General features: G+C 44.1%; 1 protein-coding gene across 1 annotated transcript in view; it reads left to right on the top strand.

The window, feature by feature from the left end:
* Positions 1 to 23,715, top strand: part of MYO7A (myosin VIIA) — a 739,224-nt gene that overhangs the window by 364,153 nt on the left and 351,356 nt on the right. Inside the window, exon 5 of the mRNA XM_085623258.1 lies at positions 20,896 to 21,080. Coding sequence (XP_085479384.1) covers positions 20,896 to 21,080 — 185 coding nt within the window. The remainder of the gene's footprint in view (positions 1 to 20,895; positions 21,081 to 23,715) is intronic.

Here is a 23,715-nt window from a genome sequence, read left to right as displayed (position 1 = left end):
AGGGGGAGCTGTGAGGAAGAGGTTGCACATGCAAGCAAAGAAGAGAAAAACAAGGGACTCGAAAAGACAGCCCCATGCAGTCAAAATGTGCAGGAACAGGGATGCAGACAGGAGCAGGCAGACCCTAATCTAACTATAAACTCAAAGGGCTATGGGTGCGATGGCATAAACGAGAACGAACGAGAGGGTCAAGAGGCGATTACAAGTCCCAATTTTGTTCTAACAAACAATTGAAAGAGGAGTCTTACAAGCCTTGACAATCCTACAGCTAGTGAATCCTTAGACTCTTTAAAAGGAGGACAAGGACCACCCAGAAACTCCGAGAGGCAGGAAGGGTCGGAGGTAGTAGCACCCTGGGGGCTCAGTCACCACACCCGGCAGGGCAAGGGTGATGCGCAAAACAGTGAATACATGCAGCATGGCGATTTAGCACCTACAGAGCCAGAGGACAGGTTGGCACCGCAAGAATACAAGAGGAAACTTGCAACGGTGGCAGATATGAAAAAAGGGAGGCAACTCAATACACTAACTATACGGGAAGCCACAGTACAGAATTGCCTTGCACTCCAAACAAATGAGCAACACCATGAGTAACAATTTGAGCAAGTCGAGCTAGGCGGCGCTCCAAGCCAAATTGAAACTGACTTTCCGTGCCTAGCCACTGTAACTAATATACCACCCGTACCATTCCAGGTCACAGATTCTGAAACCTTGTATCTCACCCCTGAGGAGTGGGAAGAACTGGTAGAGTCCTACCCCGCGGCCCCTCAGGGGGAACTATCAGGAGGGAGCAACATCACAGATACCGCAAACTCCGGGAAGGAAACACTAAAAGTAAAAGAAGATATTTGGTCATCACTTCTGCACACAATGCAACTGTCGGTAAATACCATCCAATATCAGTCGGATAAGATGGATCTCCAACTTTCCGTCCTTAACTTCCTGTCAATTTTTGTTGCCAATATCGACGGCAAGTTAGCAGAGCTCAACAACTTGGTTAGAAGGGCACAAGCAGAGACTGAATACATACAACCTAACTGCTCCTGCATAACAATTGTGGACAAGTTGACAACACTTCCATGAGCAATGGACAATCTCCTCTCTGACATCAGGGAGGTCGTAAAAAACAATCCATTATATGGTCCTGCTAGAAAAAGAAGGGAAATGTGGCCGCCATTGATAGCAGGAACCCAGCTATTAACCCAGGAGAGCCCAAAGCCAACCCAAGAACTACAGCCATACAGGGAAACGGCAGACACAATACAGGCGGTGCCCGACACCAGCCAGCGAAATGGAGGAATCCAACCACCACTAATTACGAACATAATGCCACTGGATGAACATTCGCAAAATGAAATCGCACCGGAACATCTCCGATCTGGAAAACAGGGGAGAAAGCAGAAAAGGAAGGGCCGTAACCAAACTCCGAGAGGCAGGAAGGGTCGGAGGTAGTAGCACCCTGGGGAAAAGCCGCGGCAATAGCTTGGGGCAAGAGTAATATTAATGAGAACATGATACCAGACCCAAAACAAGATAGGCCGGCCCAGATGAGCGATGATACAGATAAGGAATATGAGCTAAGAGAAACTGAAAACCAGGAAGGGAGGAAAAAACCCAAAAGAAAAATACCCCAAAACAGAAAGTCTGCTACCAGCCCCGCCCAAAAAAAGGAAGACGGAGGCCCTCGAGGTGGCCCTCAAGGGGCGACAACTGCCGCAAGCTCCACCGACTCAGAATCAACGCACGCAAATGAAATGAGTGTTCAAAGTCAAGCAGAAGTAACTGAGGAATGCCGTGGTTCAGGGTAGGTCCTTACTATTGCACAGAATAGCCCAACACAGGAGAAGGGGCAAGCAGGTACCCCCACATTAGTGTTTCAACCGGAGTACAAATCAGAGGGCACAATAGACATTTTAAACAGGGGGAACATACTACGCCTACTGAAAAGCCTTAAAAACATATCCTCCAGCGACCTAGAGTCAGTAGAATTCACAGAACTGCCAGGGTACTCAGGGGTAGAAGTAACAAAAACAGTATGTGCTACAGCAGAATTAGCTGAGAGACTGCTAAGAGAACAAGCAAAGTTTAACTCATGGGGAATAAAACTTTGACCATTCTTAAAACCAATATATCCTGATTCTCTGACTCTTGACAGCCAGCAATGGGAAGAAAACGGACAGATCAATCCGAATCCTAGCTCTCTCTCAGTACTGCGAGGAGCTCGGAGCAACACACCCGAGAATTTAGCCCATAGAGAGCAGAGTAATAAGAGACCAACTGTCATAAAAAGCCCAACCCTGCAAGACTGGAGTTGGCTATCCAGAACCATAAACGTTAAAACCAAAAATCAATGACAATTAAAGCCAAAGCCAGGAACATGTCCAACGTCTTCAACCTGTGCACCTGGCCAAGGTGATAAGCTTATGGACTCAGAATTAAACATATATTAGCAAAGATTTGATATCATTACACTGCAAGAAACATGGTCCGACGCTCCACCTGCATTGTCGGGCTATAACTTGAATTTTCTGCCTCCTACACAGAGCTCATCGTTTGGCCACAAAGAGGGAGGCCTTGCCACATACAGCTCGTTAAAGAGCATTGCTGCAGTAGCACCCTTGGCTTATAAGTTACCCCCTCCGAACGCAATGCAAGACCTGCGAGTGTCTACTCGTGAACGGAATAAAAAGGTAGCTATAGTCCTGATAAACCTCTATCTACACCCCCGGGAAAAACCTAAGGGAGCACAGCAGCTGAAGGAAGAACTCATAAAATTACTAAAAACTGAGAAAACCAACAGCTTGATCATTAGCGGGGACTTTAACCTAAATATGCTCAGCAATTTAGCCCCAGACATCACTGAAGAGGAGGTCCCTTTTGTTTGGGAGTCAGGCCATCAAGATAACACCTCGGGAGGTAGAAGCTCGAAAACAGCTAGAAGACTCCTGGCAAACTTAGAAGAGCTGGGCTTTCGAGCACTCAATGGTAGATTCCTGGGAGATCGCCCCCAAGCAGCTACATTTCACAGCACTGCGGCTAGCTCTACAATTGATTTTACATTCCTATCACGCAGTTTGTATCAAAGGGTAAGAGATTTTCATATTGGCTCAATGGACCACAGTGACCACCTCCCGCAGGAAGTCACGATTGACGCTCCCACAATATTATCTCCCCCCACCGCCAACACACTAGGCTCAGAATACTCTACCAACGAAAGGCGGATAAAGTGCAGAACGAACGACCCAGAAAGTCTCCTATCCCAAGCTAGATGGGCTTTAGGAGAGGCACAAAAAGCGATTTCAGACTTAATTGAAAGTTGGAAGCTGTTCACAAAAATACTACAAGATAACTCCAGAATAAAAAAAGGAAACGTAAGGGCTGAAGGAATGGGCAATGTCTCAAAACATAAGAGCCATCAAAACTTTAGAAACAACGCTCAGCTAAAAAAGTTAAAGACCTTGATTAACCAAACTTTGCGAAGAGTGAGGACAGACCCTGTCGCATATCAAGCGTTGAGACAGTTAAAAGACGCTCACAGGAAGCTGATCTGGCGACTCAAAAAAGAAGCCGATGAGGCCTTTTGGGCAAAACTTCTATATGACGCTAAAACAAAAAACAGTGCGCAGTTTTGGCAAAAGATCAACAGCTTGACTAGCGAGCGGAGTCAGGGGATCGAATCCCATGCCACTGAAGAGGCTTGGTCAATCTACCTCGGCGAACATTTAAATGAAGACCTAGAATTTAGGAATGGGTCTTAGAACCACAACTTAAAGAAGCTCTAGCACAAAACCAGGAATTTCCATTCACGAATGCACAGATTTGCAAAGGAATCTCAAAGAGGAGACGCAAAGGTGCACCAGGTCCAAATGGCATTCCTCCACTTTTGTTCAAACAAGAGCCGGAATACTGGGCTGTCGTCTTCAGACCAATGTTTGAAAAAATTCTGCAATCCTCAACAATCCCACCATCCTGGAGGGCAGCAATCATCTCCCAAATTTACAAAAAAGGAGACAGGAATGACCCAAGAAGTTATCGGCTCGTAGCCCTTCTCGATAATGTGGCCAAATACTATGCGGGCCTCTTACTCCAGGAGCTAACATCTTGGGTGGAAGGAACATTGGCAATTCCACATAATCAAACCAGCTTCTGCAAAAATATGGGGACGACCACTAACATACTGGCACTTTCTCTTTTGATTGACTCTGCACTCGCAGCAAAACAACCTCTATATCTGTGCTATATTGATTACAGCTCTGCTTTCGATCATGTCAATAGAAACCTCCTGTGGCAAAAATTATAAAAGCTTAAAATGCCGCCGCTGCTGTTAAACCAATTAAATCTTTTGCATAGTGATACCTGGGTCCAGGTTAAACTAGGGGCAGAGGAATTTCTATCCAGGAAGATCACTACAAGCACAGGGGTAAAACAAGGATGTGTGCTTGCACCAACACTATTTAATCTCTTCATGGCTGAACTGTCAATCTTGCTGAATGAAAGCAATTCACATGCACCTACGCTAGGGGGCACCCAGTTGTCCAACTTCTTCTACGCGGACGATCTGGTGCTCATTAGCCAGACCCCGATAGCCTAGCAGCGGCTGCTGGACATCACATCGCCATTCTCTACAAAAAACAAGCTTAGAATCAATCAAGAAAAATCTAAAGTCATGTGCATCAGCATTCACAAAATGAGATTAACGAACAATTGGTTCTTGGACCCAAGGAAGCTGGATGTTGTAAGCGAATACAGATACTTGAGGGTAATTTTAGATTCCAAGGACGGCTTTAAACCACAATGCGAGGCCATAAAAAAGAGAGGAATAATGACCGCGGTATCCCTAAGAAACCAAGATCCAAGAACCAAGATCACCGGCTCAAGCCTCCTTCCCCTAATAAAGGTCATTCAGGCAAAACTATCACTTACTGCAGCGACGCGATGAGAGGAAGGGACGCTGAAACGGTAGATGGTATGGTAGCAAGAGCACTGCACATGATTTTTGGCCTCCCGGGGTACACATCACCTGCGCAGATGAGGCTTGAATTTGGACTTGCAAAGGAAGAGCTGGTACACAAAGGAGCATATTTAAAAAGCTGGCACAAAATAAGCAGGGAGAGGCAAAAACACTCAACGCTCTCCTGTGGAAGGAACTGCAAGCCAAAGAAAACTGCCCAGCAAGGCTTTACCTCGAAGACGCAATCGAACGGTTGGGGCTGCGTCAAGTATGGGATCTCCCAGGGCCTCTAGCGGGCTTTAAAAAAGCAGTAAATAACACTTTCAGAAAAGAATCTCTCTTGTAGGATAAAGCCTCTCTGGCCGAGTGTGCACACGGCTGGTTTACTATACTATCTTACACCAAACTCAGGCCCCAAACATATTTGCAGACCAGCTTCACTAAAAAGATAAAAGAGAAGTTTTTTAAATTTTGCCTAGGACTGTTGCCCTCTGCAAATCATTTGGCTCCCTTGCTGTGCCCCTCAACACCAGCAAAGTGCCGCCTCTGTGGCAATGGCGAAGAAAACATAGTACACCTCATAACCATCTGCAAGAATTTGCTACAAGAACTCCGGACCCTTTTGAGACCACTATTCAATAAAAACCGGATAAGGTCATGCAGGCAAGCAGTCCTGGCATGCTTCTCCAGGGAGGAAGTCCAACTGAGCTGCCGGTTGGTAAAATATCTTGAAGCTGCAGAAACTCACCTTAATAAAGTGAAATAATAAACAGAAAAAGTCAAACTGGGCTGGGTGCAGAGCAGAATCTAGCGCTAAAATCCTCATGAAGAATGCCCTGTCTTGCATCAGCGGATAAGCAGGATGGACAGTGACGGAACCCAGCGCAATCTTTGTACCCCAAGAGCCAAAGTAACCGGATGGCAACATGGGCCTGGACGGCATCTTGGTGTTCATATAGCCCTACTACTATAAACTTTAAATCCTTGAATAGTTCATGGCCAGAGTTCAAGTACCGAATAATTACGGCCTAGTTGCCTAACTGACACTTTTAGTTCTTCAAGCAATCAATGCTTTGTGTTGTTTCAAGGGTATTAGCAGGATTTTCTTTTTTCTTTTTACTCTACTGTTTGCTCTCCTTGTAGTACATGTGGTAATTCTCTCCTGGGTTGGTTGAAGTAAGCACAAGTTTATGCAGAGGATCATTTTTTGATCCACAGCCACATTAAGGGCTTTGAGAATTAACTGGATTGAATAGGAATGTAAGTTAGCCCAATTTAGGTAGAGGGCCTCCCCTGCAAAGTTTCTACTGGCAGAATAGAATCGAGTCAGTTCTTCGGCTAATCTTATATTTTACCTACATTTTAACAGTCTTAGCTTGATTATTTTAACTGCAGTTTTCTACTTACAGTTTACCATAGTATTAAGGTAATTCGTTATGGCTGCTTCGAAACATGAAACTATTTTAATTGATGATGGTTTGTAATGGTTTTAATTAACTGTACACTAAAGTATTACGTGCTTACTTACATAGAGTTTTTTTGTTTGTTACCGTGGCATAGAGCTTTTTTTAATTTAAATTTCAAATAGGCAGAACCGATTGGCTTTACAAATGCTTTGCCATTTCATCTTCTGGAGTGCACAGTTTCGCTTTTGAATTTTCATTTGGGTGAACACCACGGCTGCCAGACACAAGGAAAAGCACCCCCAGCATTGTATAGGCAGGGGCATGAGCCCATAAAAGCAAGGGGTTTCTAGATTGCATTATTCTCTGCTCTTTTGTACACCACTCTAAAGTCATTATTGGCGTCACCAGCTAGTGTGTGTTTAAAGTGTTTTTTTTAATGAGCTTTGGACTGCTGCCCAGAATGCCTTGGCTTTGAACAAGTTACATGAAAAACAATCAGCACTGTTTTATGGGCTGGTTTAATATACTAATCCAATAATATGAGATAAAGTTGTATATGGGTTCGAACATGCAGTAGCTGATGCAAATTAAATTCATTGTTTGAGGAGGGTGCCAGGAACGATGTAGGAAGAGCGTCGGGGAGGAGAGGAGGCATCCTCCAGATGCACGTGTAAGGAGTGCTAGGTACATTTGTTTTTTAAAGTACATTCCGAAGTGCGTAGGCAGTGGAAAGACACTGGCTAGTGGCTGGAGGCTGTACTTGGGCCATGCTCCAGAGCATGGACAGGCAAAGCAGGAAGGCATGCAAAGTGAAAGCAGATGATGTGCTGAGAAATCAAAAGCATTTGTAAGTAATGGGCGGAAGTACTGGTAAGTAATGGGCGGGTTCTAAGCCCCTTTTAAGATTTCTTTTTTTATACAAGAGATTTTGTAAGCACAGCACAAGTGCTGTGCAGGCAAAACCTAAAAAGGGCATTCGGAAGCCTTGTGAGCCATACATAACACTTTAACCTACAAAGCATAGCCAGTTTGAATGTATCCCTCATAGTTAAATGTGAATGTTTGGCCTGATCGCTTTAGGTACAAAAGCAGAACAGGTTTGCGGTGGAACAAATTAGACCAATTTAGTTTAAAAGATTATTTAGTCTAGGGACATTTAGTAGATACCAATTCAAATACCAAGGTCCCAAATTACCGACAGGGTGCACTATCCTGTTCTGTCCTTCGGTGCACCTTTACCTAGGTGCTCCAGATGTAGACCCGGTCAGTGTGCCCTATCACAATAAATGCCCTTTGTCAGGTCTTATTTAAAACCAATAACCAAAACTTAATGTACATGAAGGGAAACTGACTATAATTTGGGTGTTCAAAAAACATACTATACCTGCCAGCTAAATTTGTGTACAAGGAAAATGCCTTGTAAATGTTACTTTTGAGAGCCCATCCTGTCCCAGGAAGTAATTGGCAGGACTCCAGGTTAGTGTGTGATGATGTTATTGCTGAGTTCATTTCCAGGTCAATTTTAATTTGTGACCGGGTTACTGTTGCTATTTTGGCTATTTGTATGGTCAATTTCGTGGTGTGATCAGCAGAAGAATTTACTTTAGAGTGGATTTACCTCAATCTGGTAGGCCCGCATGTGCAGCACATCCACCAAGGGAAGTTGTTTTTTGAAGGGAACTGTCGGTACTCAAACCTACCTTGCTTACCTCTTGAAATTGTAGCCATTAAATTCCCAATTGGTTAAATCTACATATTAACCTTGTACCGAAAACTATGAGTCTGAGCCCATCAAAATTAGAGCTGAAGAGTTTGGTTTCTGTTAGGCTAGAAGTAGCACACTTATCTCTTCAATTTTTGCAGTTATATCTCATATTCAAACTCAATATATAAACTTATCTGGCTTGCAGCCCATTGTACCCACGTAACATATGAAACTCTGGATATAGGAATGCTAGCTGTGGTTGTTGCTGCCAGAGTTGGTAGTGATGAGACTGTAATGATTTTCTTACCCTGTGCAATGTATAATGATTGTAGTCTGTACTTCAGTGAAAACTTTCTCCATTAGAAACTATCTTGATCACAGAGTTTCATTTGTTGTGTCACATCTGTAAATGTGCAGAGGAGTACATATTCTTTTGTAACCCTCTAAGGTCCTCACTATAAATGGGCTGTAATATCAAATGGGGCTGATAAAGAGAGTTACCAGAACCACCAATGGTCTAAATTATAGTTTATCACACACAGGTTTCAGATGCTAAAAACGTCAAAATCTCAGTGTAAAACTGCAGGGGAAAACGTATACAGAAACACTGATCCCTGCATGCTGCAAAAGGTTGTAATCACGGTTATTTCACAACCACCAGAATTACTAGTAACCCCAATAATGGTGCCTCCAATCCATTGAAACATTGGTAATTTTAACAATCCACCCGTAAGAAGGGCTTAAGACTTTGAGTGTGCTTTTCCTAATGGTCCCTTTCTGGAAATGTAGGGCTATTAAGTGGTATAGTGTTATTACTCTCACTCTAAAACCAATTCATGCTGGTAGTTTCTTGAATGTATTCAGGCGCTAAAGTGTTTCACACTTTTCCAGGAACTGCGGTGAAGTCCTTTTTCTTCGATGTATAGTTTATATAACATACCAATTTTTTAATTTCTGGAAATTGATGTTGTAGCTCGCACACACACGTATTGTGACTGTGTTGTCTACAAGTTGTAGGTGTGCCTCGATGTTGTTCTCAGTAATGTGTAGATCAGCTAAATATGACATTACACTCACATCTTCCTGTAGTAATTGAACAGTACATCTTCCTGTAGTAATTGAACAGTACATGCTAAAAGGATTCCTGGGCTATTTTAGTACCTTTGTGGTAATCAAGTAAATCCTTGTGTCCTGCTGAATGTGACTGCAGTTAGGTAATATGATTCAAGAGTTGTCCTTTGTAGTTTGAGTGAAAAATCTGTTAGCTACATCTATTGTGCTTTTATCTTTTTTGTATGCCTGTTAAATCCACAAGCATGTAGTATGAGCATCTCTGCAAATGTTTTGCAGTATTGGCTCAGGTTTTGAAAGGCCATAACCAATCTCTTGCCTATGAATCCATTCCTCTGGAACAGCACTGATCAGCTCAGACCATTAATGTGACAACCCTCATCAGTGGGACTCTTCTTGCTTTCTGTAAGAAATTGAGTTATTGAATGAGGGGGGAGGAAAACTATTCTCAAGCAACAACCACAATCCTTATCAGGGTTGTTATACCTGTCAGCCTTAGGGTGGTCTTCCCCCAAGTCTTTTTGTCTTACTCCCCCATTTGTTTTTGCAGATCTCGTTTTTGTTGCCCTTAGGACTGTGCACTTTACAAGTGCAAACCACTGCTAACATGCATGCGTTCACTCCCTAAAACATGGTAAAATTGGCTTGGATCCAATTAGCATGTATAATTTTCTTATAAGTCCCTAGTAAAGGGGTACTACCTGTACCCAGGGCCTGTACATGAAATGCTACTTGTGGGCCTCTAGCACTAATTGTGCTACCCTCTTAAGTAGCCCGTCAAACGTATTTCAGGCATGCCATTGCAGCCTGTGAGTGCAGTTTTAAACTGTCTTTTCGACCTGGCAAGATAAAACATTTTCTAGGCCTACACCTTCATTTTGAATACATATAAGTAAACCATAGGGTAGGCCCTACACAGCCCATAGCTTTGTATATTTAAAAAGTTGGGGGCATATCAGCAACAGATGGCGATAAATATCACAAAGCGCGCTTAGCGCTTTTATATTTATTGCCGTCTATCGCTGGAAATTATCACCTGGTTAGCGCGTTATTAACAACGCGTTACTCCAGGGCGATAATATTCCAGCGATGTCCAGGGAAATGGGCCAACATCGCTGGAATACCAGCGATGTTGCACTCAAAACGGGATAGCCTTGGTGATACGACCCTGGGGTTGTATCACCATAATCCACCTCCCATGTTAGGTATGCCAGACGTTAAATTCCTGCGTTAAGGCATAGTTAGCGTGATGATTATTTTCGCTAAGGCTCTTTGCTGATATGGCGAAGCTGCCTTAGCGATAATTTCCCATGTAGTTTTCCCAGCCATGCCTACTTTGCATCTCATTAGCGATGTTTATCGCCGAGATGCCAGGCATTGGGAATTCGGCAGCTAACATGCGCTAATGCATGTTAGCGCCGACTTGTTGATAGGGCATTAAAATTATCGCCGGTTTAGCGGCAAAAAGTGCCGCTAAAGCGGCGATAATGCCCTTGATGATATGCCCCTTGGACATGTACTTTTAACTTTTACAGTTCCTAGTAGTGAAAAACCCTTACATTTGTTTTTCTCTACTGCAAGCCCTAACTCTCCCATATGATAACATTGGTTTACCTCATATATAGACCCCCTGGCCCGCTACTAGGTTTTACTAGCCAACTGATGGAATTCATTTCCCTACATGTCATTTCTACCCGAAACTTCATACTCCTGGGGGATTTTAACATCCACAGTGAGAACGCCTTCAATCCTGACGCCAGAGCTTGCCTAAAAGACCTGGCCACAATTGACCTCTTGAAGATCAACAACGCCCCCACCCATTCTTCAGGACACACATAAGATCTTATTTTAACCAATTCCACAAATATTATCTGTGGGGAAACATGTCCTCTGACCTGGTCTGACCACTCTCTGGTGAATTTCCAATTGATAAGTCCCAGAAATTTCTCCATCTCTACATCTCACGCCACACGCTGGTACAGACCCTGGCACAAACTGAAGCCTGACCAATTCCTGACCCCTTTTTGCTTGTGGAACATCGATACTAACACATATAGGGCCATATGTAGATAGCTAAATACCGGTCGGTAACGGCCGAAAATCGGTAATTTTCCTGTTACGACTGGTATTTAGCCCTTTCCAATGTAGGAGGCAGGTTTTAAGGATTCGGTAATTTACCGAATCGGTATTTTAAGAAATCGGTAAAATCCCGATTCGGTAAATTACCGAATCCTCAAATCCTATGTAGGGAGCACTCAAGGGAGTGCTTTTTTGTTTCACGGATTCGTTATTTACCACCAACTACAGGTTGGTGGTAAATACTGAATACCTGTTAAAAAGCACTTTTGTGCCTTTCTAGATATGCCATGTGGCAGACATACATGCCCTTAGGGCATGTATGTGCGCCACTTGTGCACACATGCACGATTCAGGGGTGCAACAGGGTGTCAATGTGACACCCTGCCACCCTTGAATCTGCTCCCCCTATTACCCAATCGGTATTTACCGAATCGGTAATAGTCAATGGCTTCCCATTCATTCCTATGGGCCTCCAGGCCCATAGGAATGAATAGGAAGGTATTCCTTATTACCGATTTGGTTAATACCGAATCAGTAATACCGAATATTACTGAATCGGTAAAATGTACTGATTTTTTTTACCTACATTATATTTACCGATTCATAAATACCGAATCGGTAAAATTCGGTATTTAAGAATCGGTAAATATAAATTACCTACATATGGCCCATAGTGTAGAAGAACAGTTAGCTCATTTCAATTCCATTGTACAAGCCACCATTGATAATGTATCTCCTATGAAACCACAGACCCACCCTCCAAAACAACTCCCACTAGCTGGTATTCCCCTACCCTCCGAACTGAAAAGAGCCAATGTAAAAAATTGGAACGGAAATGGCGACACTCGCACAGTTTCCAAGACAAAGAGAGATATAAAGCCACACTGTCCTCTTATCATAAAAATCTTAAATCCGCGCGTAAGTTACGCTTGGCTAATCAGTTGGAGCAAGCTGGGAACAATTCTAGGACCCTTTACCAGATCCTGAAGACTTACACAAATCCCAGCGCTTGCGAAACTGCAGAGACTCCCTCACAGTTGCTGTGCGACAATATAGCTTCCTTTCTAACCCAGAACATTGAAGCCATCTACCATAAAATCATCACTTCCAAGGAAATCCCATCTTACCCTACTACAGTATATCCTGCCTCCCCTAACAACACCTCGCAGCTCCTTTGCTTTCCCTTACTCACTCCGGTAGAGGTTAAATCTCTCCTTACCAAAACTAAATCTGGATCCCCCCTAGATATAATCCCAGCAAAAATCTCCTCCAGATTATATGAACATTTAGCCATACCCATCTGTACCATTCTCAATAGTTCCTTGAGGGCTGGCAGACTCCCCCCAGATTGGAAAGCAGCTCAAGTTGTACCCATTCTTAAAAATCTTAAGATCCCCACTACTGAGATGTCCAATTACCGTCCCATCTCTCTGCCCCCTCTTCAGAGTAAGTTTATTGAAAAGCACATAAACAGGCATCTGTCTGATTTTGTTGAAACCTCTCAATGCCTCGATGTCTCCCAGTCAGGTTTCCGGGACAAGCACAGCACCGAGTCCGCCTTGATAGAGGTAACTGATAACATCAGAATGGCCCTGGACAATGGTCAGGCGGCACTGTTGGTGCTGCTTGACCTATCGGCGGTGTTTGACACCATCTCCAACCATATCCTACTGGAGAGACTTCGGGGCATTGGAGTATAGGGGGTTGCACTCAAATGGCTGACAGACTTTCTAACTGACAGAACCCAGACAGTCACATTGGGAACCTTTAGATCGAAAACCACAAAAGTCACCAAAGAAGTACCGCAGGGCTCCTGCTTGAGCCCTACTCTTTTTAACATTTATGTTACTCCCTCGGCCAAACTAATGAGAAACTTAGGGTTCAGTCCCATCTCCTATGTGGACGACACCCAGCTCCTCCTCACCTTTGATAAATCTAGCCCTGATATACAACTTATCTTTTCTGAGGGTATGAAGTCCATTGCTGCCTGGATGAGGACCAACTTCCTCCAACTGAATGCCGAGAAATCGGAGATCATGCTGTTTGGAGGAGCAGCCATAAGCTGGACTCCAAGGTGGTTCCGGAGGAGCTGGGCACTGCCACTTCTCCTAAAGAAGTGGTTAAGAATTTAGGAATCAGAATCAACCAGAATCTCTCGCTCAATGCTTACCCCACTACTACTGCTGGTACCTGCTTCCATACACTCAGTTTACTCGGAAGAGTATTCCCTCTGTTACCTTCTTCTACAAAACAACACTGAAGCAAGCCCTAGTATTAAGCCTTCTGGACTACTGTAATGCACTGTTGGCCTCGGCCAACGAGGCTTCCTTAAACAAGTTACAAGTTGTCCAGAACACGGCCGCCCAACTAGTAGCAAACACCCCTCCCAGAACGGCATCTATTCCACTTCTTAACAAACTCCACTGGCTTCCTGTGAGAAAGTGGGTGAAATTCAAGATCGGCTGCATTGTTTTTAAAGCCCTTAATGGTCTGGGGCCTTCCTGCCTGTCTGATAAACTTTCCAAGTACACCCCCCCATGGCCCCTTCGATCCAAGCTACTCCTTTGCACTCCAAGAATTAAAAAGGCTTGCAAGGGTGGCAAAGCATTTACTCATCTTGCCCTGATTTTCTGGAGCGAACTCCCCCTCCAGCTTCGCGACTGCCAGAGCCTTCCTCAATTTAGGAAGCTTTTAAAAACTTTTCTTTTCTGAGTCCCTATGATTTGGCTGTAGCATACCGTCCTAAGCGCAGAGATACCCCTTACGGGGTGATTCAGGTGCTATAGAAATTAATAAAATATCAAAAATACCCTATTAAATATAATAAGTGCTAACTTTCAATTGGGAGCAGGTAGGACTGTTGAGTTTGGTGCCTAAATAATTGTAATGTAAACCTCTCCTTAATGGTAAAGTCACATTTTAAGCCTCAATTCTGAAAATGCCACTTTTAAAAAGTTGGGATCTCCCTGTCCTAACCATTTCGTGCCTGCAGCCTGTATCCTGGGTCACATGACTCGGTTTAGCTGGCAGTTGGTCTTTGCGTATTGCTACCAGACAGTGGCACAAAGAGGAAATAGGTGTTGGCAGCTTGGTACACCTCTGTCTTGATGAGGGGGGTGAGCTGACACCTACCACACTTAAACATCTCAAAGCCTGTGCCACAGCACACTATCAGAGTGTTTGACATTAGTTGTTTGTGTTCCCAGATACGTTAGGGCCTGGGCAGGGGGGCAGGAAATTCCAAGCACCTTGGGGGATTATAACCCACTAGAAACCTCTCCTAATTCAAAGCTGGCACCAAGGATAAATAGTGGACCCTCAGACCCAACTCTTCAGCACACCTCTGGGCCTGTGGAAGACTCATGAGAACTGCTGTGCTGTTCTTTGCAAGACAGACTTCTAATCTACTGCCCTGCTGTTTGAGTGAAAAGGACTGGGCCTGCATCTTGATCCCAGGACCACCAGAGTGACACCAAGGGCTAGTTGGCTGGCCCCCTGATCAGAACCTCATAGACAGAAAAGGCTCCAACCATTTGTAATTCAGTACCTAGACTCTGCTTCCTGTGAGTCTTGCACCCCCGAAATGGGCCTGGAGGTGCTCTGCTCTGCCAGCCCAGCTGTGGTCCTTGCAGACCCGACTCAGTGCGACACATCACCCAACAGCTCCCTGGAACCGCTGTTGCACGACGCATCTCAACACAGAACCTTCCATTGCAACCCCGCAGCTAATCGAAACCACCACTGCATGATGTACCTCAATGCAGGACTCAATCGCAGCCCTGCAGCCCATTGGAAACGCCGCTGCGTGACACATCCTCTATGTGGGATCTTGCAACGCTCCGCATCCCAATTTAAGATACTTTGTTCAGCAGACCTAACTTGTTCCCTGTACCTGGCCTGCGCTCCATCACGGTCGGCCTGAACTTGTGACTTTGTCCATGTCCAGCACGGCCAGATAACCACAGTTGGCGCGTTGTGCTTCTTAGCACTGTTTTCCCCTAAATCTTTCAAATTGCATATCTCCAGTTCTATTTATTGGATTTTTGTTGTTTTTGCCTCAAATATTTTATTACATTTTATAATAATTGTTTTAATTGGTGTGGGATATTTGTTGTGTTGTTTTTTTCACTTTATTGCTGTTTGAAGTTTTGCATAAATACTTTACACAATGCCTCTAAGTTAACCCTGACTGCTTTGTGCCACTCTACCAGAGTGTTAAGCACAGGTTAATTTGGGGTTGTTTGATACTTCACTCTGACAGAAATTGTGGTTGCTGCTTGAGTAGGGTTTCACCCTTCTTAACCAGTAACCCAATTTCCTACAAGGGCAAACCACAAAAAGTAATTAAACTAACATGCTTAACCCTCTGGTAGCTTGGCACAAAAGCAGTCAGGCTTAACTTAGAGGCCATGTATAAAGTATTTATTCAGCACACAAATGGTAATAAAGTGAAAACATAGCACAGGAACATCTCACGTCAATCTAGAAAAATAAAGTAATTTTCAATAAATAAAAGATAAGAACAACAAAAATCCAATTAGTAGAACTAGAGTAATGCAATTTCAAAGTCTCAGGTAAAAGTAGCACCAGGACAAAGTCATAAGTTAAGGCCGATAGCAATGAATCGCGGGCCAGGCACAGGACCGAGTTCAGCCTCCTGGACAGCATACCTGGTTGTACCTGGGCTGAGATGTGAGGACCTGTGTCACAATGCGTCCAGTTACTTCAGTTCCGATGGGACTGCTGTATGGGAGCTGCGAGGTTAAGCATCAAGTCGCATTGTGCTGTGTTGGTTCCGATGAGGCAGACGATCAGGAATTGTGAGTTGCTGCAAAGCGTCATCCTGCGTCAAGTTGCGTTGCGCTGTGTCTGTTCCAGTGAGGCTGCTTGTCAGGAGTTTTAATGTGCTGCGATGCAAGGTCCTGCATCAGTTCAGATGAAGCTGCCGATCAGGAGCTGCGAGGTCATACACTGTGAGGTTGGTCATCGAGTTGCGTCAGTTTTCAGGGAACACTCAGTTGGGCCAGGAGGAGTACACTCTGATGCCAACCAAGGGCCCAGGGCCAGGGCAATTCTTGGGGATCAGGACTCACTACAGCAGTAGGGCACAATAAGGTCCAGTTGGGTCTGACCAGCTGGGCAGATACAGGAGAGATCTCTGGAGCTTATTATGTACTTGTAGCTCACACAAGAGGCCAGCCAACTAGCCCTTGGGGTCACACTGGGGGGCCTGGGCTCACGTAGCAGGCGCAGGCTTCCTTCCTCAGGCAGCAGGGCAGTCCTTCCAGCAGCAGTGCTGTCCTTCCTACAGCAGGGCTGTAAAGCAGCCCTTTTTCTGAGTCTTCACAGGTTCAGAAGTGATCTGATGAGAGGGCTCAGGAGGTCAAAAATGTTTACCTGGTGTCAACCTTTGAAGTGGGGGGCTCCCTATACATCTGGTTTGGGAAAGTTCCTCCTTTCCCTGTCAACGATTCAGGTAGTCTAGGGTGTCAAAAGGCTGGTGTCAAGTTCCTTTGTGCATGTGCTCGAGGTAGCTCTTTGAAATGTAACTGGAGCAGGAAACAGCTCCGTCCCAACCACCCTGGCAGGTTTGCCCATCCTGCCAACATCTAGTCTCACTTTGTCTCACCGTCTGGGAGGAATACACAAAGGCCAACTCCCAATCTATTCCCAGTCATGTGACCCAGGACACAGGCAGCAGACACCAAAAGGTCAGGACACGAAAATGCCAAATTTCTAAAAATGGCATATTTACAACTGCTCCCAAACACTTTTTAAGTGTACTAAGGTAATCCGATGTTTTCCTATGGGAAGATGGACCTTGCAATAGTGAAAAACAACTTTGCAAGCTTTTCACTACTCGTACCTGGAAAACTTAAACCCATATGTCCTAATTTTAAATACATTGCCCTTTGAGACTTTAGGGCCTACCTTAGGGGTGACTTATATGTATTAAAATGAACGTTTTAGGCCTAGAAAAGGTTTATTTTGCCAGGGTGAAATGGAAGTTTAAAACTGTACTACAGGCTGCAGTGGCAGTCCTGAGACATGATTTAAAAGGCTACTTTGGTGAGTGGCACCATGAATGCAGCAGGCCCACTAATACCATTTAATTTGCAGGCCCTGGATACATGGGATAGCATTTACTGGGGACTTTCAAGTAAACTAAGTGTGCCAATTAGATGTAGGCCGATTTTACCATGTTTAAGGGAGAGAGCACAGGCACTTTATCACTGGTTAGCTGTCGTAAAGTGCACAGAGTCCTTAAGCCAAGAAAAATGAATTCAGCAAAACAGGATTAATGAATACAAATGTTTGGGTGACTACCACCCAACAGTTTTGGATCTAGCACTGTCAAATGAGCACCAATAGTGGGGTCCACATTTTCAGGTGTATATGCTATTTCTTCTTCTTCTGCTTCACCTGCAATTATTTATTAAGATTAAAAAAATCAGCACTGACGATTTTGGGGATATGCTTTGTAACTGTTAAGCATCTAACAAATCTTAGCTGCCCAAGTGGACACTTTTCCTAATTCTGAAATATCTCTGGACATCTCTGGATTAGTTGATACATGTATAAAAATGTGTGATCTAGCAGGTTGCAGGGTTGTACCGCACTTTGGCAGCCATGATAGGGCCTGGAATTATTGGGAACACAGCTGTCAGATTTTTGCCTCAGAAGGAATCTGTGACTTTGTTGGAGAAAAGAGAAACTAGCAGGTGTCTCTAAATCCTCCCACTGAGTTGTGCTCCACCATGAAACTCAGAATCAGCACACACATAAATGTTGGTATTTTACTATATGTATTATATTAAATTCTTCTACAAGTCATATGGGTAAAAATAATCAGTATTATTAATATATCAGTGAACACAATAGAGAACAAAGTAAAACACTCCAATCATATTTCATCACACATCCCTAACCAGTTAGTCTATTTCCTCAACGGTATTACATTTCACTTATAGACAGCATGGTTACTTGTATAACCATTAGTAGACTAGCCGTACCCAATTGTCAGTGTCTATAGAGCAATATGGAGTACTCACATTTAGCTTCTGGATCTACTGTAAACACATATAAAATCCTGTGTTGTATCTTTTAGTTTCCTCCAGCACAAAACTAACACAAGGTCATTCTTGCATGGAGGCAGAGTCCTAGCTCCAGAGAATGGAAAAACCCCTTTTCTGGCTATTAATCATGAGCATTTAAAAATGTGACAATTGAACATACATACCTTAGTAGTTATATGGAAAATGTAGCGGCTCGCATGAGTAATGGCCTGTTTTTTAGTTCTCAATGATGTGTCATGCACTCCAGTGAATTCAGTGCTCAGACAGTGACAGTGGTAACATACATTATGGCTTGTGTGGCATGTAACATTATTTCAACATATAGAAAGGCCAATCCACACACTTCAATTTTCTTGCTGAGTAGATGTGGCTGGAATAAGCCAGTCAGACTCTTTTAACCAAGGGCCAAGATTATGAATGTGCTTGTTCTCTGACAAGGTACAGATGGAGGTGACTCTATACTGTGTCGACTGGGTCCCTATTTTATAGACTAGGCTAGGGTGTTATGGACTTTCTGTAGTTTAGCCAGCTAGTAATCAGGTCTGATGTTGAAGGAACTGGCAGAGGTGTTTATAAGAGGACTAACTACCACTGAGTACGGTGGAAGGCATGGAAGGATAGTATTTCCGTATCTGTGGCTTACTTGGAAGCTGTCTCCAATGATCAGTGTAATACTTCTGGAAGTCATACCGAGATTACTGTGATGACAGGTTCAAGCTTTTTAGGTTTGGCTGCAAACAGCTTTAGCTATCTGCCAGAGCCCATCAAATCAATTCTCAAAAGAGTACAATAGGAAGTATATATAGAGAGAGTGTGACTTAGGGTGAGCCCTCTTCAGCCATTGGCTTTCTTGTATTTTTCAAAGTTTGCCATTGCTTGGATTCTTTTTACATCCTACCAAAGACATTTCATAGATGTTTGTATTGTCCCATTTGACTTTTCATGATACCTCAAGTGAAGGAGCATCTAGTAGTCTTTTTGCTTGTGTCACTACAGCTGTTACATTATCAAAAATATGGAAGTTTCACCTCTAGGCTGGCAACCAATATTTTGTATACATTTGACAATAAGACTTGGATGAGCTTCTTACGTCAGCTGTATTTATCATCATTCAATTTATCCCTCTTAATGTGGATCCTCCTTTGATACAATGATTATTCGGTTTTAATGTGTTTGTTTTATGAAGCTGTTGGTCACATTGACACTACGATAGCAGCACATGAGTGATGGGTATAAAAATGTGTTGAAACTGTAATGTTGGTTTACTATTCACAAAATATGAGCGAGCAGTCAATTGTTAGAATCAGCTCATCAACAAAGACATTGGATATCTATCAATGCAACAATTGTGCCCAAAATTAGGGGTCCAGTGAAATATCTATTTGTCTGACTGTCTCTCTATCGAACTCAGTAAGGCACAGTTCTAATGCTAAATGTTTAAAATCTCATATATTGTCTTCCATAGCTTTTGTTTAATTGATACTTCTTTTAATGCTCATGCATGCTTCCGGGAGAGGTTTCCAGCCTTAGTCTCGCGTAAATTGAGAACGAAACGTTCCAAGACTTCCAGGAAAATATCCTAGTGCAGAGCTAAATTGCCTGCAGGGTTTGTCCAATGGGCAGTCAAAGAATGCATGGGGCTATTTTTCTAGAAATCCTGAAATTTTCAGTTTTTGTCAAACTCGTCAGTCTGAAATGGTTAAAACTCTTCATATGAGTGAAAGATTTAATGGTATATTTAATGACACAACATGTATTCTTCCGATTTCCTTCTGCCTGTCACCCTAAGACTAACTGTGGTGGGCGGGTAAGTACAACCCCCATTCAGTTCTATCATGGCATCTGTTTTTATTAAGTCATGGTGATGATCTTCATTGAGCCATCTCATCACTAGCACAATCACAAAAAGTTCGCTTCCACGGCATGAGCGAGCGAGCGGTGCCTCTACCGGTCTTTGAACATCTTTCATCCTTCCCTTCCCTGTGATCATCAAACCCTTCTGCTTTGGTCGCCAGCATGGTGCTTGCAGCATGTAGTGCACATAGTGAAAGTCTACTCCATTCCATTGCACCCTACCACATTAAATCATACAATACTGTGCACTGTTTATTAAATTGTGTTGTAGTTGTTGAGATGTACACTGTTGCTTCATGAATTCCTTGATGGGATAAAGTTGTTGGAGTTGTGTAAGTATTATCGCAATTGATTCAGCGTGGTTGGTTGATCAGCATTTTGTAAACAGGCAGAACAGAGTGTGAAACATGCAAAGCATTTCTGTACATGGTGAATGGTCTATTGCAGTTGTAGAGTCCACCACTGTTTTTGTGGCTGAGGATCAGAGATGTAATGGTTGGCTGAAAACAGATGAATCATGAGCCTATCAGCATTCTTCATAGGTCTGCTACTCATTAAACATTTAGACTGTTTAGTTGTGTAGTATGACTATGTTTTGGTGGATGAGCGTAAGGTATTTCTTTTACGGCCATGGTTATAGCAACAGCTACTGTACTGTTTGGTGCTAGTTCAATGAGGAACACTGTAGGGTTGCATCGATGAGCCCAAGCTGTCCACTTGCACATGACACATGTCCCTTGATCTCTCTTGCAGACATACACTGGCTCCATCCTGGTAGCAGTGAACCCCTATCAGCTACTGCCAATCTATACCCCAGACCAGATCCGGCTGTACACCAATAAGAAGATTGGGGAAATGCCACCGCACATCTTTGCCATAGCGGACAACTGTTATTTCAATATGCAACGCAACAATAAGGACCAGTGCTGCATAATCAGGTGACTTCTAACATGGGTGTCATGGTGGATGGTTATTGTAAATATTGCATGTATGCTCCCGGTGGTGGTAATAGTTGTGGGTGTAGGAAAGGATTAGTGGTGCCACAGGCCCCAGAAAATCTCAACAAAACTCTGCTTCCCAAATACATTTTACACCCCACCTTAAGAGGCCCTTCCTCTTGAATTGACGTTATGCGCACTCTTTCTGGGCCTACCTGAAAGCCTCATCTCCATCTTCTTAAATTAACTACACAGACACCCAAGCTGGAGAACTGAGGGATCTGCTTACAGATCTAAACCTGGTCCAACACATTCACTCTCCCACTCACCAGAAGGGTCACAGCTTGGACCAAATCTGGACATACAACGTACCATCATTCTCTCCTATTATAAGCCCTTGCATCTGGTCAGACCATCATCTTATCCAGTTCCCGCTAGAAATTCATGGGCAGCACAAGGCCAAACCTCCCATGGGTAAAGAGTTCCGCAAATGGAAATCCATGGACCGCTCTGGGTTCATGGACACGTTGAACAACACCCTTCCCCCATTAGACGAAGATCTGGAGGTTGACGAGAGGGCACTGTCCTCCTGGCTTCTCCATGCAGCAGATCTGTTCGCCCCCTCTGTATACCTACCTAACATTAGAGGTAATGATGCCCACAAATGGTTCACTCAAGAACTTAGAGCACTTAAATTAGGGGTACGACAGAAAGAAAGACAGTGGAGAGCTACCTACTCTTCACAGGATAGGGAAACCTTCTGCGTCACTAGGAAAAATTATCAAAAAATTTTAAAACAACACAAACTTAATTTCTTCTCCTCAAAAATTTTATCGTCATCCAACAAGTCCAAAGATATTTTTAATATAGTTAATGAACTCTGTGACAACGACAGGACAGCCCCTTCAATAGCTCCTACGCAGAAGCTATGTGATTCTCTGAATAATTTTTTCAGAGAAAAAATTGTCACTATCAAATCGAGCATTGCTAGTTCCCCAACGTCACTTCCTTTGGATGACGTCTTTTACAATCCCTCTGTATTAGATACCTTCCCGGTCATTGATGGTAAAACTTTTTCTTCACTTTTGACGAGGGTAAAGTCCGGATCCCCTAACGACATCTGCCCCCCCCACATCTTTTCGGAAATCGGTCAGACTATCCCTCAGGGGATTCTACCCCTACTAAATAAATCACTGACCCAGGGCAGGGTACCTACTGGCTTTAAACACGCTCTGCTAATCCCTCTAATTAAAAAACCAGGCCTGGACCCTCAGGACTCATCAAATTATCGTCCTATATCCCTGCTGCTGTTCCTATCCAAGCTCACGTCTCCAATTGCCTTTCCAACTTTGTGGAAACCACTGGATTTCTGGAGCCAAATCAAGCTGGGTTCCGTCCAGGCCATTCGACCGAGACGGTAACCCTGGCAGTCCAGAATACACTTCGGTGTAACGCAGACAGGGATGTCCACCAGGCACTGGTGCTTCTTGACCTGTCTGCTGCATTCGACACGGTCGACCATACTATTTTGGTCGGCCGTGTCGAGCAGGCAGGCCTCAGAGGTGCTGCCCTGAGCTGGGTGGAATCATTCTTGTCCGACCGGACTCAAGCAGTGAGACTGGGCACTTTCACAGCCCCTAGAATTAAGAACGATTGCGGGGTCCCTCAAGGCTCATCCCTGTCCCCCCTTTTATTTAATTTATACTTGCGTCCCCTTTTGTACTCCTTGAGGAAATTCAAAGTGTGGATCTTTAATTACGCAGATGATCTGCAATTGGTTTTCCCCCTGGGGTCGCCGGATGCTGTCACTGAGTTTAGGGAGGTCATGGCTCATATCCAGAGATGGATGGGCCTTAACCACCTAAAACTTAACCCAGGCAAGACTGAATTGATCTTGCCTGGGAAGAGCGAACTCAGCTGGGGACCTCAATTTTGGCCTCTGGAGATGGGAAACCCCCCCTCCAATTCCCGCACAGTTAAGAGCCTTGGAGTCACCTTTAGTGAAGACCTCTCCCTGAAAAGTCAGGTAGGGTCAGTTGTTTCCGCTTGCTTCTTTCAGCTGCGCAAGATTAGAAAGATTGCCCATTTCCTAACCCATTCTGCCCTGATACAGGTGACCATCGCCCTTGTGCTGTCTAGGCTGGACTACTCAAATAGTTTATATTTGGGCCTTCCAGCCGGGCAGCTCAAGAGGCTGCAGCTGGTTCAAAATCAGGCGGCCAGGCTGATCTGTGAGCTTCCTAAATGGCAGTCCATCAGGCCAGGCCTGGCAGACCTGCACTGGCTGCCGGTAGCCCAGAGGGCGGCTTTTAAAACCGGCTGCATTATCTTTAGGGCATTACAAAGTAAAGGCCCCAAATTTATCATCAATTTGCTTGCCAGATACACCCCCTCCCGCAACCTCCGCTCTGGTCACAAAAACTTTCTCATGGTGCCGGTTGTTAGGAAACAACGTCAGGGCGGCAGCTCTTTTCATTTTCTTGCTGCCTCCCTCTGGAACTCCTTGCCAGCTTCTTTAAGGTCACACGAGGATATTCTAGCCTTTAGACTAGCCTTTAAGACTTGGCTTTTTAGAGAAGCTTATCCTTAGACGTTCTAAGTTGTCCTCCTGTTGTTGTGTTATGCTCTGAAAACC

The sequence above is a fragment of the Triturus cristatus genome, chromosome 8 (genome assembly GCF_964204655.1).
Source record: "Triturus cristatus chromosome 8, aTriCri1.1, whole genome shotgun sequence".
In the NCBI taxonomy this organism is placed as follows: Eukaryota; Metazoa; Chordata; class Amphibia; order Caudata; family Salamandridae; genus Triturus; species Triturus cristatus.
The sequence above is the reverse complement of the archived record's forward strand: the minus strand, read 5'-3'. Positions and strand labels throughout refer to the sequence as shown.